This window comes from Ornithorhynchus anatinus, chromosome 14 (genome assembly GCF_004115215.2).
Source record: "Ornithorhynchus anatinus isolate Pmale09 chromosome 14, mOrnAna1.pri.v4, whole genome shotgun sequence".
NCBI lineage: Eukaryota > Metazoa > Chordata > Mammalia > Monotremata > Ornithorhynchidae > Ornithorhynchus > Ornithorhynchus anatinus.
The window spans coordinates 50,445,104-50,464,050 of NC_041741.1; the positions used below are offsets into that span (position 1 = coordinate 50,445,104).

At 55.1% G+C, this 18,947-nt stretch overlaps 1 protein-coding gene across 1 annotated transcript in view; it reads right to left on the reverse strand.

Annotated features, from left to right (window-relative positions):
- TBC1D22A (TBC1 domain family member 22A) overlaps positions 1-18,947 on the reverse strand; it is a 180,941-nt gene that overhangs the window by 89,597 nt on the left and 72,397 nt on the right. Inside the window, exon 9 of the mRNA XM_039914009.1 lies at positions 3,400-3,509. Within this exon, the coding sequence (XP_039769943.1) occupies positions 3,400-3,509 (110 nt within the window). The remainder of the gene's footprint in view (positions 1-3,399; positions 3,510-18,947) is intronic.

Genomic DNA, 18,947 nt, shown 5'->3' on the forward strand with positions numbered 1-18,947 from the left:
CGGATTTTCACCTTCCGATGGATTACACAAGGCAGCGCTCTGCTGTTGTCACCGCCAGACTGCAAGCTCTTCGAAGGCAGGGGTCACACGCGACTTCTGTCATACCCTCCCAAGAACTTAGTATTTGCGCAATCAATGGCATTTACTGAGCGCTTACTGTCCGCAGAGCACTGAACTGAGCGCTTGGGAGAGCACAATAAATACGACAGCGTTGGTCGACACGTTCTCTCCCTGCAAGGCGCTAACAGTCCAGAGGATCAAATGGGCAGGTTGCAGAGTCTAAGGGGGAGGGAGAACACTAATTTTATTCCCATTTTACAGATGAGGAGGCTAAGACCGAGTTTAATGACTCGCCCGAGGTCACACGACGGGCAAGAAGTGGAGCTGGGGCAAGAATCCCGGTTTTCTGACTCCCGATCCTGGGCTCTTGCCAGGAAGCCACCCTGACACCCCTAAATGATGGAATGGCATACGAGTGTGCGTGGAATTCCAGCCACTGACCGCTGCATTACAACTTCTTGTTTTCAAGTGCTTGACCCTGAAATCTCGATTTAAATCATCTGAAACCTCTCCTTCCCCGGTTCATGCTCTAAAAAGATAACCACGTCCAAGCGCACAGAACAGATTAAAATCAAATTGGAAAAACAAAATAAGCTCAACAATGCTAAGCCCTCCTTCCCTTTCCGCCGTTTCAGCTGACACTCCAGAGAGGTCACGAAATATCTTTCGAAGCTATTAGAAAATCTTAGCCTTTTTATTCTGAGCCTTGAGCACTGATCAGCACCGCTGAGCTTAGAAGAAGGCAAACCCACTCAACGTATTTTAGAAAAGACCCTTCTGTCGACAGAAGTCATGGATGATTGAGAGATGTTTCATGGGAGGGGAAAAAAAAAATCCATAACCGGGAGAAACGGTGGAGAAAACACGAGATTATTCCCCAGGGGCGGTTAGCAGAGAGGTGACGTTACTAACCAATCAAAAATCAAAAGTATTTATTGAGCTCCTACTGTGAACTGGGCACTGAACTGAATGTTTGGGAGAATACAGCAGAATGGGTAAACCCGATCCTTGCCGATGAGGAATCTATAATCTTGCAGTTAGTCAATCATATTTATTGAGCGCTTACTACATACTAAGCATCTGGGAGAGTACAATACGACAATAAATAGAAACATTCCCTTGGCCACAATAAGCTTACAGTCTAGAGGGGGAGACAAACACTGATATAACTAAATAAACTGCAGATCGGGATGTAAGTGCTGTGGGGCTGGGACGGGGGATGAATGAAGGGAGCAAGTCAGGGCGCCGCAGAAGGGAGTGGGAGAAGAGGAAAGGAGGGCGCAGTCAGGGAAGGCCTCTTGGAGGAGAGGGGCCTTCGGGAAGGCTTTGAAGGCCGGGGGGAGGTCTGAAGGAAAGGAGAGAGTGAAACAAATTCCCACAAAATCATCTCACTTGAAGAGCGCCATGGATGGCTCAAATGAGCCCCTCAACCGAAGAGAAGAGCGGAGGAGAATGCCATCTACCAGCGCCAGCTGAGCTCTACCTAACCCTTGCTATCGTTTTTGTCCGTCCGTCTCCCCCGATCAGACCGTAAGCCGGTCAATGGGCGGGGACTGTATCTGTTGCCGATCTGTACATTCCAAGCGCTTAGTACAGTGTTCTGCACATAGTAAGCGCTCAATAAATACTACCGAATGAACGAATAGCCCAGGTGACTTATTTCAGTTGGCCAGAAGCAGTTTAGCCGCACGCGTACCACACCTCCAAAAATCATTTTCCTCCAAATTCCCCTGCACGTGGAAAGGCTGGCAGGGGTCCGCCTCTTAGCTTTGGAGCCCCTCTTTAAACGTAAGGTTTGACGGATTCAACCTCCTCGCCGCGCCTCGATCTCGTCTAGTTCGCCGCCGCCGTCTCACCCACGTCCTGCCTCTGGCCTGGAACGCCCTCTCCCTCCTCAGCTCCCACAGACAATGACCCTCCCCCTGTTCGAAGCCTTAGCGAAGGTCCATCTCCTCCAAGAAGCCTTCCCTGACTCAGCCCTCCTTTCCCCTTCTCCCACTCCCTTCTGCCTCACCCTGACTTGCTCCCTTTATTCATCACCCCCCTCCCCCAAGGCCCACAGCACTTAAGTCCATATCTGCCATTGATTTATTTATATTAAGGTCTGTCTCCCTTTCTAGACTGTAAGCTTATTGTGGCCGAGGGAATGCTGCTGTTTATTGTTGTACCGTACTCTCCCAGATGCTTAGTATCTGCCTGGGGCCATACACTGTATTCAATGCCTGCTCGGGCTCGCACGCTATACTGAGCACCTGCCCAGGGCCGCACAGTGTACCCACCTCCTCACCGTCCCCCGTTCTCGCCCATCCCGCCGTCGACCCCTGGCCCACGTCCTCCCGCGGTCCCGGTACGCCCTCCCTCCTCGCCTCCGCCAAACTCATCCTCTTCCCCTCTTCGAGCTCCCCTCCTCCGAGAGGCCTTCCCAGACTGAGCTTCCCCGTTTCCCTCTGCTCCCTCTGCTCCCCGACTAGCCCCCCTTCACCTCCCCTCAGCTAAGCCCTCTTTTCCCCCCTTTCCCTCTGCTCCTCCCCATCTCCCTTCCCCTCCCCTCGGCACTGTGCTCGTCCGCTCAATTGTATATATTTTTATCTCCCTATTTATTTTGTTAATGAGATGTGCATCAGCTTGATTCTATTTATTGCTATTGTTTTAATGAGCTGTACATCCTCTCGATTCTATTTATTGCTATCGTTCTTGTCTGTCCGTCTCCCCCGATTAGACTGTAAGCCCATCAGGGGGCCGGGACCGTCTCTATCTGCTGCCGATCTGTCCATTCCAAGTGCTTAGTACAGTGCTCTGCACATAGTAAGCGCTCAATAAATACTATTGAATGAATGAATGAATCGCCTGCCAAGATCACCCAGATCACTGATCACTGGAGGGCACGGGGGGGAGCCGCAAGTCGTTGGGAGAGTGAGTCCAAGAGAAATCCTCAACCGGTCTCACTTCCAGCTCTGATTTCCTCCTTCCCGCCGTTCCAAGAATCAGCGTGGCCTAGTGGATAGAGCCCGGTTCTGGGAGTCAGAAGGTTATGGGTTCTAATCCCAGCTCTTCCACTTGTCTGCTGTGAGACCTTGGGCAAATCACTTCACTTCTCTGGGCCTCAGTTCCCTCATCAGTCGAATGGGGATGAAGCCTGTTGAGCCCCACGTGGGACAGAGACTGTGTCCAACTTGATTAGCTGGTATCTACCCCAGCACTTAGTACGGTGCCTGGCACACGGTAAGTGCTTAACGGATATCCCGAAAAAGGGAAAAGGGAGCTCGTAGTCTCGACGGAGGGAGCTTATTGCCTAGAGAGGACAGTTAATAGAACCGGACGATCGCGGCGTCGGTTTACCTGAATTCCATCGAGCAGCTTGCTCATGCACCAGTAACTGTCGGCTTCAATGTCACGCAGCGCTTCCTCGGGCAGGCTGGAGATATCCAAAGTCTCCACCTCTTCCGCTTCTGCTGGGGAGAGAGAGGAGAGGACGGACAGTGGGCTGTGAAACCGGGGGCAGGAGCAACCAACCGAGCTGAAAAACTCAAAGGGGAAAACCACCCGCCATCCCTCCCGGCCTGTGAGAGAGACAAGACCACTTGGACCCGGGGCAACCGGGTCATCGCCTTTCTCCACACGGTGGTCGGGGGGGGGGGGGGGGGGGGGCCGCCGCTGTGGAAAACCCGTGGAGAACGCACCACGGAAGAGAAAGTGCCTGTCCTGGCTCTCGAGGCCTCTGATAATAATCACAATGACCGCATCTGTGAAACGCTTACTCTGAGCCAGGCACTGCGCTGAGCGCTAGGGTGGATACAAGCAAATCGGGCTGGACGCCATCCCTGCCCCCGGTGGGGCTCACGGTCTCAATCCCCATTTTCCAGATGAGGGAACCGAGGCCCAGAGAAGTGAAGTGACTCGTCCAAGGCCTCACAGCAGACGAGTGGCCCCGGGGCCCTTCTTCCTCCGGGGCCCGGGCTCTGTCCGGGACACCATGCCGCTTCTCTGCATTGGTTTGGACTGGATTCCCCGCAATGTTCAAAGGTTGGGCCACGGACCTCTTCCGGCCACTTGTGGTGGGGGAGCGGAACTGTACTGTCCAAGCGCTTAGTGGAGTGCTCTGCGCACAGTAGGCGCTCAGTAAATACGAATGGATGAATGAATGAATGGATGGATGGATGGATGGATGAATGAATGAATGACCTTGAGCCTATTAACGTTTAGCGACTAAGCTAACCTGCCCCCTAGTGGCCCGAGTGAGGAACTGCTCCTCCCAAAGTCCCCGACTTTGGATCCAACAATTAAGACTTAAGAAAAACGAGAATTCAAGTTTAGCAACGATGAAAGATTCGATGTACTCTAAAAATGATCTGGAATAGGTTTTCCCTCAGTAGACTAAAAAAAAAAACCTACACATATGCCCACTCTGCAACAGAAAATACCTCGCCACCCTTTCCCGTTTTAGGTTTTCCGGAACCGTGCTCTGACATGACTGGGGGATTCCGCACCGCTTCGTTATTCCAGGGTTGGAGAATGGGCGACGTGGCCCAACGGTAAAGGTTAATGTGGCTAGGGAGACCCACAGCGTTTTTCTTCAAAATACCTGTGGCACACACTGAGCCGAGTTACAACATCCTGTGGGGGACGGGAATCGCTACGCTTCTCGAGAAGCAGCGAGGCCCATTGGGTAATGATGATCGTGGCATCTGTTACGCGCCTACTATGGGCAGAGCACTGTTCTAAGCGCTGGGAAGGATACAAGGTGATCAGATTGTCCCACGTGGGGCTCACAGTTTCAATCCCCATTTCACAGATGAGGTAACTGAGGCACAGAGAAGTGAAGTGACTTGCCTGAAGTCACCCAGCCCACAAGCGGCAGAGCTGGGATATGAACCCATGACCTCTGACTCCCAAGCCCGGGCTCCTTCCACAGAGCCACGCTGCTTCTCTTAGCGTGGCTAGAGCACGGACCTGGAAGTCAGAGGACCTGGGTTCTAATCCCAACTCTGCCGCTTGTCTCCTGGGTGACACTGGGCCAGTCATTTCCCTTCTCCGTGCCTCAATTCCTTCATGTGCAAAATGGGGACCTGTTCTCCTTCCTACTTCAGATAATAATACTAATGTCGGTATTTGTTAAGCGCTTACTATGTGCAGAGCACTGTTCTAAGCGCTGGGGGAGATACAGGGTAAGCAGGCTGTCCCGTGTGAGACTCACAGTCTTAATCCCCATTTTACAGATGAGGTCACTGAGGCACAGAGAAGTGAAGTGACTTGCCCACAGTCCCACAGCTGACCAGTGGTGGAGCCGGAATTCGAACCCATGGCCTCTGACTCCCAAGCCCGGGCTCCTTCCACTGAGCCAGGCTTAAGCCCCACGTGGGACCTGATGATCTGGTAATTTGCCCAGAGTTTAGTACAGTGCTTGACACAAAGGAAGCAACTAATAAATAGTGTGACCATCACTGTCATTATTATAATCACTGTTATTATCACAATATAGCCGCACAGGGCATTATCTTTCAGCACAATTCTGAGTCAGAGGGACCTGGGTTCTAATCTCAACTCCACCACTTGTCTGCTCTGTCGCCTTGAAAGCACAGAAAATAATGTTGGTATCTGTCAAGCGCTTACTATGTGCAGAGCACTGTTCTAAGCGCTGGGGTAGATACAGGATAATCAGGTCGTCCCACGTGAGGCTCACAGTTAATCCCCATTTTACAGACGAGGGAACTGAGGCCCAGAGAAGTGAAGTGACTCGCCCACAGTCACACAGCTGACAAGTGGCGGAGCCGGGATTCGAACCCATGACCGCTGACTCCCAAGCCCGGACTCTTTCCACTGAGCCACGCTGCTTCTCCAAAGTAAGATCGTACTTAGATCTCCAAAGTAAGTAGAAAGAAAGATCGACGCAACCCAGTCGGATGAAAAGCAGCACGGCTTAGTGGAAAGAGCACGGGCTTGGGAGTCAGAGTTCATGGGTTCTAATCCCGGCTCCGCTACTTGTCAGCTGAGTGACTTGGGGCACATCACTTAACTTCTCTTGTGCCTCAGTTACCTCATCTGTAAAATGGGGATCAAGATTGAGCCCCACTTGGGACAACCGGAAAACATACCTATCCCAGCGTTAGGACACCGCTTGGCATACAGTCAGCACTTAATAAATACCATCGTTATTATTATTATTCCCTGTGCCTCAGTTACCTCACCCGTAAAATGGGGATTAAGACTGTGAGCCCCATGCAGGGACTCTGTCCAACCGTGTATCTCCCCCAGAGCTTAGTACGTGCCCGGGGCCTAGTAAGTGCTTAACAAATAGCGTTAAAAAAGGAAGGGAGAACAATGATTTCCCTGGGAAAGAGAGGCTTCCATAGGTACATTTTATTTTCTTTCAGGTCTCCCTTGTTGGTTTGCCAAAGTGAGGATGATGTGAGGAAAACCAATTCCCTTTACTGTACTTGCAAACCGGGGAAATTTCACTGCTGATGAGGTGAAGTCACTGTCAAGTAAAAAATAAGAGTTTAGAATGAAAATCTGCAGAAATGTTCCCTCCGTGGGCAGGGAAAAGGAAGGCCAAGAATCATTCTATTTCCAAGAGGAACGGAAACACCGAGAGATCACTAAGTGGTATTTACTGAGAGCTGATTCTGTGCAGAGCATCAGTGTGAGCAGCATTGGGAGGACGCCACAGAGCTGGCAGACGGGATCCCCTCTCTCGAGGAACTTACGCTTCACTGGGCCCAGACCACTGTGCTGAGCGCTCGGGCGGCCACGCCGGAGTTGAGAGACACCATCCTCGCCGCAGGAGAGCTAAACTACTGCAAATCGGTACGGTCTTCTCAATCGGCAAGTCGGATACGAGCGTGCAGGCAGCTGGACCAGAAGCAGAGTCACCCCGTGGAAAGAGGCCAGGCCCGGGAGTCAGAGGACGTGGGTTCTAATCTCAGCTCTGCCACTGGTCTGCTGTGTGACCTGGGGCTAGTCGCCTCCCCGCGCCTCAGTTCCCTCACCCGCACGAGGTTTCTACCGCGCATCTCGGCGGGCCGGGGAAGCGAGAGCTCGGTCGGCGCTGATCCTTTCGGGACGCGGTGCTTGGCTTTCATTTCCCGTCAGAATGTCCGCTCAAACTCTTCATTCCCGCCGTCGGGGCTAAGCTTTCGGGTCGTGGTGGCTCTGAAACCTATTTACATATTCTGTCTCCCCGCTGACCTTCCTTTGTGAATTGGTCGCCGGTGACAAGCCGGGGTACTGAAGACAGTCTCGCTAGAACATTTCCACGACGCAGCGACCCTGGGGTAGATCCGTCCGTTTGCGACTCGGATTGGTTTAGGTTAAGAGACGTTGAAGGGGGTTACTTTGTCTTTGGTTCCCATCTTCACCTTCGCTTATCTACATCTGCTCGCATTTTCTTCTCTTTATATCTTATTTATCTCCAAAGAACGCCACTGACCGGTCCTTTCCATTCTCTCGGCATTCTCTTAGAAATATGATCGAACGGAAAAGAAAAGGGGAGAAATCCCGGAGACCCAGGGGTTCTAATCCCAGCTCCGCCATTCGACCTCGGGCGAGGCTCCGAGCCTTAGTTTCCTCAGCTCTCTCTACCGCTTATCAATCAATCCGTGGAATTTATCGAGCACGTACCACGTGCAGAGCACTGTACGATGCACTTGGGAGAGGACAACGCGACAGAATCAGCAGACACATTCCCTGCACCCAGTGAGTTTTCAGTTTAGACGGGGAGAGGGACTCTGATATGAATAAATAACTTTAAAGATCTGTACATAAATGCTGCGGGTTGGGTGACCATGAGAGAAGCGGCGCGGCTCAGTGGAAAGAGCCCGGGCTTGGGAGTCAGAGGTCATGGGTTCGAATCCCGGCCCTGCCACTCGTCAGCTGGGTGACTGTGGGCGAGTCACTGCGCTTCTCTGGGCCTCAGTGACCTCATCTGTAAAATGGGGATTAACCGTGAGCCTCACGTGGGACGACCCGATGACCCTGTATCTACCCCAGCGCTTAGAACGGGGCTCTGCACGTAGTAAGCGCCTAACAAATACCAACATTATTATGTCCAAAGGTCACGGAGCACATAGAGGACGCAGAAGGGAGAGGGAGCCGGGAAAAGAGGGCTTAATCGGGGATTAATAATAAGAATGGTGGTATTCGTTCAGCGCTTACTACCTGCCGAGCACCGTTCTAAGCGCTGGGGTCGATACAAGGTCATCAGGCTGTCCCGCGTGGGGCTCACGGTCTTCATCCCTATTTTACAGATGAGGTAACCGGGGCTCGGAGAAGCGAAGTGACTGGCCCAAGGTCACACAGCAGACAAGTGGCGGAGCCGGGATCAGAACCCACGTCCTCTGACTCCCAAGCCCGGGCTCCTGCCACGAGGCCAAGGCCCCCTGGAGGAGATGAGACCTCAACGATGCTCTGAGGGTGGAGAGGGCAGTGATCTGGCGTCTACAGAGAGGGAGAGCGAGTCTCAAGAAATGGGAAAGGGGTCGGCGGTGAGACAAACTTAGATTAACTGTAAGCCTGTTGGGGGCAGGGAATGTGACTGTTCGCTGCCGTACTGTACTCTCCCAAGCGCTTAATACAGTACTCTGCACTCGGTAAGCGCTCAATAAGCACGACTGAATGAATGGAGGAAATCGGGGCCCAGTGAGTAAGCTGGGGCTAAAGGGCGGAGTCGTCCGTGTGCCGTAGTAGGAGAACAGTGAGGTGATTTGGAAGGGGCTGCTGACTGAAGGCTTTAAAGCCCCACCCCGAACCCTGAGGAGGACATGGATCTTCTCATGATAATAACAGATGACGGCATTTGTTACCCGCTCACCGTGTGCCGAGCGCCTTTCTAAACGCCGGGCTAGCATCAAGGTGATGAGGTTGTCCCACGTGGGGCTCACGGTCTTAATTCCCATTTTACAGAGGAGGCAACTGAGGCACAGGCTGATCGGTGGCGGAGCCGGGATTAGAACCCACGGCCTCTGACTCCCAGGCCCGTGCTCCCTCCTCTAAGCCGTGCGGCTCTTCATCCGACTGGGTTGCGTCGATCTTACTTCCTATGCTTGGCACACGGTAAACACCTGGATTACTAATATTATCGTCATTCTAATCCCGGATCTGCCATCCGCTCTGATACCACGGGCAAGTCACTGACCTTATCTGGGCCTCAGTTTCCTCATCTGCAAAATGGGGCTTCAGTACCTGTGCTCCCTCCTGCTTACCCTGCGAGTCCCACATGGGACAGGGACTATGTCTGACCTGACCTGATTAACTTGTATCTGCCCCAACGCTTAGTACAGTCGTGACACCTAGTGAGCGCTTAACGGGAACTATAATAATAATAATGACAATGGCATTTTTTAAGCGCTTACTACGTGCCAGGCACTGTAGTAAGCGCTGGGGTGGATACAAGCAAACGGAGTTGGACACGGTCCCTGTCCCGTGCGGAGCTTAGGGTCTCGACCCCCATTTTACGAGTGAGATGTCTGAGGCTCAGAGAAGTGAAGTGACTTACCCAAGGTCACCCAGCAGGCCAGTGACATAGGCGGGAGTCCATCCTGAACATCTCGATTCTATTTATGGCCATCGCTCCCGTCCGTCCGTCTCCCCCGATTAGACCGTGAGCCCGTCAAAGGGCGGGGACCGTCTGTAAACTATCTGTTACCGATCCGTACAGTCCAAGCGCTCAGTACGGTGCTCTGCGCACAGTAAGCGCTCAATAAATACTATTGAATGAATGAATCTTCGAAAAGCAGTTTCTGAAGGCTACCGTTTGGCAGTGTCAGGGTAAGCACAGAGAACGGGTCTGTTAATTCCTTTGTATTGTGCTCTCCCAAGCGCTTAGCACGGCGTTCGGGGCATAGGAAGTGCTCCGTAAATACCACCGGTCGAGGAAACAAAGTGAATCGGCGAGAGCATCTCGCTGTTTGAAGAAATGGCCCTTCTCGTCCACAGAAGAAACTCAATAGTCTCGAGATTCAGGGTGAATCAGAGCTTTCTCCCCCTCCCGCCCCCATCTCACTAACCGCAGAAACACTCGAGTAATCAGGTCAACGTCAATGACGGAAGGGCTTTCTTGAAACGATTTTTTCGATCACTCTCTCCTTTTTGAGGGCCTTTAAAGGAAGCGGACGGCCTCACACTAATCCACTGGAGAAGTGGGAAACGAAAGCCTTCCATAGGAAAGTATTTGTACCACACGACTCCACGTGAAAATTGGAATTTTGCACTGGGAAACTGTGGTATTGTCACCAAAGCAACGGGGAAGGGGTTGGAAAGGGCCTCTTCCGGGGTGTGATCTGCCATCGGCGGCGGCGCTTAGAACAGCGCCTGGCGCCTAGTAAGCGCTTGACAGATACCATCATTATTATCGTCATCATCACCACCACCTACGGTATGTACTGAGCACTTACTATGTGCAAAGCACTTTACTAAGCGCTTGGGGAGGGTCCGACACAAGGGGACTTGGCAGACTCCTTTCCTGCCCACGATGAGCTTGCAGCCTAAAAGGGAAATTAGAGAAAACTCTGATACCGATTACTGTCCCTGATCATTTCTAAGACGGAAAGAAGGGCATAATGTTCAAGTCTATTCACCGTTCCCCACTTGGGTTGCCAAGCCGTTTATGAGTGACCTTGACTCGGACACGTGGAAGACGTGACCCAGTGGAGAGAGCCGGGGCCTGGGTTCCGATCCCGACTCAGCCACGTGCCTGTGGGGTGACCTTGGGCAGGTCGCTTGACTTCTCTGTGCCTCAGTCGCCTCGTCTGTCAAACTGGGATTAAGTCGGTGAGCCCCACATGGGACAGGGACTGTGTCCAACCCGATTAGCTTGGATCTGCCCCAGCGCTTAGAACAGTACCTGGCACATAGTAAGCGCCTAGCAAAAACCAATGATAAAAATTATAATAAATAGAGGGCTCCCTCCAATGATAGACCACTCATCAATTAATTTAACAGAGGGGGGGAGAGGGTAAAAAAAAAAAAAAGAGAGACGCTGCCTGGGAAGAAGTGGATCACAGTGAATGCTTCAAACAATAAGAACATAATAATTATAATAATGACATTTATTAAGCGCTTACTATGTGCCAAGCACCCTACTAGGTGCGGGGGTGGATACAAACGAATCGGGCTGGACGCGGTCCCTGTCTGACATGGGCTTCGCAGTCTCCATCCCCATTTTCCAGATGAGGTAACTGAGGCACAGAGGAAGTGAAGTGACTTACCCCCGAAGTCACACAGTGGACAAGTGGCGGAGCTGGGATTAGAACTCAAGACTTTCTGACTCCCAGACCCGGGGCTCCATCCACTACGCCAGCCTGATTCTGCAGTAGCAGCCAGACAGATATGCCAAAGGAACCTGGAGACGTCTATCTGAAGAGATGAAAATGTTCTTAGCCTGTAAATGGAGGAAATTTCCTTGGAGAGCATAATAATGTTGGTATTTTTTGTTAAGCGCTTACTATGTGCAGAGCACTGTTCTAAACACTGGCGCAGATAGAGGCTCATCAGGTCGTCCCACGTGAGGCTCGCAGCCTTAGTCCCCATTTTCCAGATGAGGTAACTGAGGTTCAGAGAAGTGAAGTGACTTGCCCACAGTGTGACAAGTGGCAGAGTCGGCATTCGAACCCATGACCTCTGACTCCCAAGCCCGGGCTCTTTCCGCTGAGCCACGCTGCTCGTCCGACCCATTACGCTCCACTTGGCCCTGTTCCCTCCTCGCAAGAAAACCACCCGGGATGGTTCTCTGGCCTCTGACCCTTGCCATTCTGTTTGCGTCGGTGGGATCTACTGAGCACTTATTACGTATTTGTATTTGGTGTTTGTTAAGCGCTTCCTATGCGCAGAGCACTGTTCTAAGCGCCGGGGGTAGATACAGGGTCATCAGGTCGTCCCACGTGAGGCTCACGGTCTTAATCCCCATTTGACGGACGAGGTCACCGAGGCACAGAGAAGCGAAGCGACTCGCCCACAGTCACACAGCCGACAGGCGGCGGAGCCGGGATTCGAACCCATGACCTCTGACTCCCAAGCCCGGGCTCTTTCCACTGAGCCGCGCTGCAGGACAGCACCATACCGGGCTCCCGGGAGAGCACAGTACAATCGAGTCGGCAGGCTCGTCCCCTGCCCGCAACGAGCCTCCGGTCCTCGAATCCCCCCAGCCAAAGCCCCCCCCCCGAGCCCCCCGGCCCCCGGGAGCCGCTTCACGAATGATCTCCGCCTCCTCCAGGTGGCGGAAACGTGGGTGGGCGGGAACCGACGACACTAAAGCGGCCCGGAGGGAAGTAGACGAAGCCCCTTTTCGGAAATAGAATTCGTTTCCAAAACTGGCGACGGAGAAACGCCGCTTTATTTTGCCTCCCCGCGGAGGTTCCCGGGAGAAGGGGGAGACGTCGGACCGTCGTCTCCTCTGTGAAGGGTCCCTGTCTCACCGAGGTGAATCAAACGCGCGTCAAACGCGGCGTGGGCTTTCAAGGATTTCCGCGTGGATAAGCAGCGGGAGAGCGCGCGTCTTCCCCGTCAGTAGCTCGGCGGAAGACTCCCGTAAGAAAATGTCCCAATTATATCTCCGAGCGAAGCACCTTTTTCGAAAACAAAATGGAATCCGTCACACCGCCAGGCTCCGCACTAAGCACTGGGGAAGATACAGAGTTATAACGTCCTCTCCGAGCGCTCGCTGCGGTGCTTTGCAGACCCTAAGCGCTCAGTAAATACAACTGAATGAATGAATACAAGCTAATCAGGTTGGACACAGTCCCCCTCCCACGCGAGGCTCACAGTCTTAATCTCCATTTTGCAGATGAGGGAACTGAGGCACAGAGAAGGTAAGTGACTCGCCCACAGTCACCCGGCTGACAAGGGGTGGGGCCGGGATTCGAACCCATGACCTCTGACTCGCTGGCCCGGGCCCTTTCCACTGAGCCGCGCTGCCTCTCTGTCTACGGCACGGGCTTCTGCCCTCAGCAATCCCGCCACCCAGTCGACGACCTCTGCTTCCTCTCTGCTGTCTTGCCAAATCCACCGGGCCCGTCCTCCTGCCCGGCGGCAGGAGCCGGCCAAGCGGACGCGTGACGGTGGTATGTGGTAAGCGCTTAGGATGTGGCAGGCACCGCTCTGAGCATTCATTCGTTCATTCATTCATTCATTCATTCAAGAGTATTTACCGAGCGCCTACTACGTGCAGAGCACTGTTCTAAGTGCTTGGAATGGACAATCCGGTAACAGGTAGAGCCAATCCCTGCCCATTAACGGGCGCTCGGTCTAATCGGGGGGGGAGACGGACGGACAGAAACGATAGCAGTAAATAGAATCAAGGTGATGTACATCTCATTAATAAAATAAATAGGATACCAAAAATATATACAATTGAGCGGACGAGCAGAGTGCCGAGGGGAGGGGAAGGGAGAGGGGGAGGGGCGGAGGGGGAGGGGGGGACGAGGGGGCTTAGCGGAGGGGAGGTGAAGGGGGGGGGCGGAGAGGGAGCAGAGGGAGAAGGGGAAGCTCAGTCCGGGAAGGCCTCTCGGAGGAGGTGAGCTGTAAGCAGGGCTTCGGAGAGGGGAAGAGAGCGAGTTTGGCGGAGGCGAGGGGGGAGGGCGTCCCGGGACCGCGGGAGGACGCGGCCCGGGGGTGGACGGCGGGACGGGCGAGACCGGGGGGCGGCGAGGAGGCGGGCGGCGGAGGAGCGGAGCGTGCGGGGTGGCCGGCGGAAAGAGACGAGGGAGGAGAGGCGGGAGGGGGCGAGGGGACGGACGGCCTCGAAGCCCAGGGTGAGGGGTTTCTGTTCGGGGCGGAGGTCGACGGGCGACCGCCGGAGGTTTTCAAGGAGGGGAGTGACGGGCCCAGAGCGTTTCCGCGGGAAGATGAGCCGGGCGGCGGAGGGAAGAACGGACCGGAGCGGGGAGAGACGGGAGGAAGGGAGATGGGCGAGGAGGCCGACCCGGTAGTCCAGCCGGGATATCGCGAGAGCCCGTACCGGTAAGGTGGCCGTTCGGGTGGAGAGGAGAGGGCGGGTCCCGGCGATATTAGGAAGGTGAGACCGGCAGGTCTCGGCGACGGATCGGATGCGTGGGGCGAATGAGAGAGCCACCGAGGTAGCACCGAGGTAGACCCGAGATCCTCAGGTTGGACGCCGTCCCCGTCCCACGTGGGGGTCACAGTCGTCAGCCCCACTTTTCAGCTGAGGGCACCGAGCCACGGAGAAGTGAAGTGACTCAGCCCACGGTCACCCGAGGGGCGGAGGAGGGATCAGAACCCAGGTCCCTTGACTCCCGAGCCCGGGCTCTATCCACTAGGCCACGCCGCTATCCCCCCACGTGGGCGAGGCCCGGGTTTCGTGATCCAGGGCCCCGGATTCGACACCGAGGCAGAACCGAAGCTCTTCCCCGCCCGCCCGCCTACCTCGAAGGGCCCGGGCCCGTCGCCCTCCCTTCCTTAAGAAGCGTCTCGGCGCGGATTCTCTCCGCCGCCCCGTTCCTAATTGAAACCACTCGCTTTTTCGGAACGCTGACGGCGGGCATGTTGGTAGGGGATCTGTTCTCCGGAGTCACGCTAATCCGCGAAGGTGAACCGATCATAAATCAAGCCGTTAAACTGATTTGGTTCCTTTATCTAATTGAGGCAGAAGAGGATTCCGCGGAGGATTCGTTCAACTTCGGATCCAGCCCACCGTCGGCGATCCGCTTGACGATTCGGATCACGGGACTCGGCTGCCAACGGGATCCGTCCGCGCCACGTCCTCCCGTCCCAGGATGCCTCCCGTTCGCCGCGTCGAAAATCCGCGGACCGTTTACGGCGGCACCCGGGGAGCGGGAGGAACTCACGGTCGAGGCGCGAGAACTCGGAAGAAGCACGTTTGATGCTATCTGTGGTCTCCGGCGAGATGCCCAGACGGTAATGGTGGAATGTGTTCGGGACTGTACTAAGCGCTGAGGTAATAATAATAATAATAATGTTGGCATCCGTTAAGCGCTTACTATGTTCAGAGCACTGTTCTAAGCACCGGGGGAGATACGGGGTCATCGGGTCGTCCCGCGTGAGGCTCGCAGTCTTAATCCCCATTTGACAGACGAGGGAACTGAGGCCCAGAGAATGAAGTGACTTGCCCACGGTCACCCAGCTGGCAAGTGGGATTCGAACCCATGACCTCTGACTCCCCAGCCCGGGCTCCCTCCACTGAGCCATGCTGCTTCTCTGTGGTACCAGTGAAGCGCTCACTATGTGCCAAGGACTGTTCTAAGCGCCGCGGGTAGATGCAGCGTGGCTTAGCGCAAAGAGCCCGGGCTCGGGAATCAGAGGTCCTGGGTTCTAATTCTGCCTCCGCCACCTGTCAGCTGGGTGACTCTGAGCAAGTCACTTCCCTTCTCTGTCGCCTCGGTGACCTCATCTGGAGAATGGGGACGAAGACCGTGAGCCCGACGTGGGACAACCCGATGACCCCGCATCTACCCCAGTGCTTAGCACGGTGCTCCGCACGTGGTTAGCGCCTAACGAACACCATCTCTATCGTTATTAGGACAGGTTAATCAGGACGGACACCATCCCTGTCCTCACGGGGTTCAAACTCAATCCCCACTTTCCAGATGAGGGAACTAAGGCCCAGAGACGTGAAGTGATTTGCCCAAGGTGACACGGCAGAGACGTGGCAGAGCCGGGACTGGAACCCAGGTCCTTCTGATGGCCGGGCCCGGGCCCTACCCACTGAACCACACTGCGTCGGAAAGAGCCCGGGCTCGGGAGTCCGAGGTCACGGGTTCGAATCCCGGCTCCGCCACTTGGCAGCCGCGTGACCGTGGGCGAGTCGCTTCACTTCTCTGTGCCTCAGCGACCTCGACTGTAAAAGGGGGATGAACCGTGAGCCCCACGTGGGACCACCCGATGACCCCGCATCTCCCCCGGCGCTTAGCACGGTGCTCTGCACATAGTAAGCGTTTAACAAACACCAACATTATTATTACCGTTAATCTTATTAAGTGCCTACTACGTGCCAGGCACTGTACTGAGCACTGGGGTGGATACAACTAAATCTGGCTGGACCCGGGTCCTTGTCCCACACAGAGCTCACAGTCTTAATCTCCATCTGACAGATGAGGTCACCGAAGCCCACGGAAGTGAAGTAATATTCGTATCCGTTAAGCGCTCACTACGTGCCGAGCACCGTTCTAAGCGCCGGGGGAGATAACGGGGTCATCGGGTGGTCCCACGCGAGGCTCACGGTTAATCCCCATTTTACAGATGAGGGAACCGAGGCCCAGAGAAGCCAAGCGACTCGCCCACGGTCACACGGCTGACGGGTGGCGGAGCCGGGAGCCGAACCCATGACCCCCGACTCCCGAGCCCGGGCTCTTTCCACCGAGCCAGGCTGCTTCCCCGGGTAAGTCACGTGACTTACCCGGGGTCACCCGGCGGACAGGTGGCGGGGCCGGGATTGGAACCCGGGTCCTCCCGACTCCCAGGCTCGGGCTCTATCCACAAGGCCGCGCTGCCTCTCCTGACTCTATTCTGGTCTCTCCTCTCCTTGATATGCTCGTTGAGGGCGGGGAATCTGTCCGTTTGGTGTTACGCTGGACTCCCTCAAGGGCTCGGTACAGTGCTCCGCACACATTAAGCGCTCGGTAAGTACGACCGACGGACTGACTGAACGTCCAAAGGCCCGAGAGAGGTTTAAAACACCTACCGGCCCGACGTCGGCCGGTATTCCTCACCCCCTAGTTCCCCAAAACACATCGCCGCCCTCCCGCTCGGTCAGTCGGACCCGATCGCGTCCAGCCGAGCCTACGACGGTGCTCCGCCGGGAATCGATACCTCTCGGAGGCGCCCGTTCTCCCTATTATGGCCGGCCGACGCGTCACAGGACGAGGAGAAGAACGAAAGCCGCTTCCCGGGGAAGTATCCAAATTGGGCTGGAAACAAACCCAGAGACGGTATGGGAGCACTCCATCGAAACAGAAATCCGACAGGCATTTCGGACGTTACGACGACGATAAATCACAAAGTAATAGGAAGCAGATGGCGGTTCCATCCCATCTGATCCTTTCGAGCGCCGTTCCGGTCACGGATGATTCCTCCGGTTCCCGACTCTTCGGGATACAGAGAAACGGGAGGGGGGGGGGGGGCGGGGCCCACCCGTCCCCCCTCTCCGAATCCCCCACCCCCCCGGACCCCCCGAATTGGGGATTTGGGACGGATGGGCATCAGGCTCCCTCCTGGGTACCTCCAGAGAGGCCCCGTCAGCTGTGAGCGCTTGGTACAGTGCTCTGCACATAGTAAGCGCTCAATAAATACTACTGAATTGAATGAGTGTGACCGTGGGCAAGTCACTTCGCTTCTCTGTGCCTCAGCGACCTCATCCGTAAAATGGGGATGAAGACCGCGAGCCTCACGTGGGGCGACCTGATGAGCCTCTATCTCCCCCAGAGCTTAGGCCGGAGCTCTGCGCGCAGTAAGCGCTTAGCAAATACCACCATCGTCATTACTAGTGGAAAGAGGCGGGGCTTGGGAGTCAGAGGTGGTGGGTTCTAATCCCGGCCCCGCCCCTCGCCAGCTGGGCGATTTGGGGCAAATCGCTTCGCTTCTCTGGGCCTCAGTTACTTCATCTGGCAAATGGGGATCAAGACCGTGAGCCCCACGGGGGACAAGCTGATTACCTTGTATCCCCCCAGCAATCGGAACAGTGCTTGGCAGAGAGTGAGCGCTTAACGAATACCGTCGTCGTTATCATTTCCTTATGTTGGGCAGTCAGTCACTCCATCGTATTTATTGAGCGCCTACTGCGTACAGGGCACCCTACTAAGCGCTGGGGAGACTACAATAGAAGGGTAGAACAGACACGTTCCCTACCCACGTGGAGCTTACAGTCTACAGCAAAGGGCTCTGGAGTCAGGGGTCATGGGTTCGAATCTCCGCTCTGCCACTCGGCAGCTGTGTGACCGTGGGGGGCGAGTCACTTCACTTCTCTGGGCCTCAGTGACCTCATCTGTAAAATGGGGATGAAGACCGTGAGCCCCACGTGGGACGACCTGATTCCCTTGTGTCTACCCCGGCGCTTAGAACAGTGCTCTGCACACCGTAAGCGCTTAACAAATCCTAACATCATTATTATCATTAGAGGGGGAGTTTTCGGTCATCTCTCTTATGCCGAGAAGCAGCGCGGCCTAGCGGAAAGGGCGCGGGCCGGGGAGTCGGAGGTCCTGGGTTCTAATTCCAGCCCCACCACCTGTCCGCTGCGAGACCCTGGGCAAGTCATTTCACTGGGCCTCAGTGCCGTCATCTGCAAAACGGGAATAAAACAGCCGTCCTCCCTCCTACCTAGGAGACCCAGGAGGGACCCGATTATCTTGTATCTTCGCCAGTGCTTAGCGCCTGACATGGTAAGCGCTTAAAAAAATACCACAATCATTCCGCCTGCCGAAGCCTTATTAGAATCGCATCTGCTCCAAGAGGCCCTCCCTGACGAAACCCTCAGTTCTCCCTCCCTTCCTCTCCCTTCTGCGCCACCCCTGTGCTGGGCGCTGTGCCCTTTGCTCACCCCACTCCCCGCCTCACAGGACTGAGGTACACATCCATCATTTCTTTCTAATGTCCGTCTCCCGCCGTAAGCACGCACCAACTCCAACCAGTCGAATCGACCGAGAAGCCGCGTGGCGCAGCGGCTCCAGCCCGGGCCTGGGAGTCAGAAGGTCGCGGGTTCTAATCTTATCGTCCGCTGGGTGACCTCGGGCAAGTCACTTCACTTCTCTGGGCCTCAGTCACCGCCTCTGTAAAACGGGGATTAAGACCGTGATGATCCTCACGTGGGACAGGGATCATTCATTCATTCATTCAATAGTGTTTATTGAGCGCTTACTATGTGCAGAGCACCGTACTAGGCGCTTGGAACGCGCAAGTCGGCAACAGACGGAGACGGTCCCCGCCCG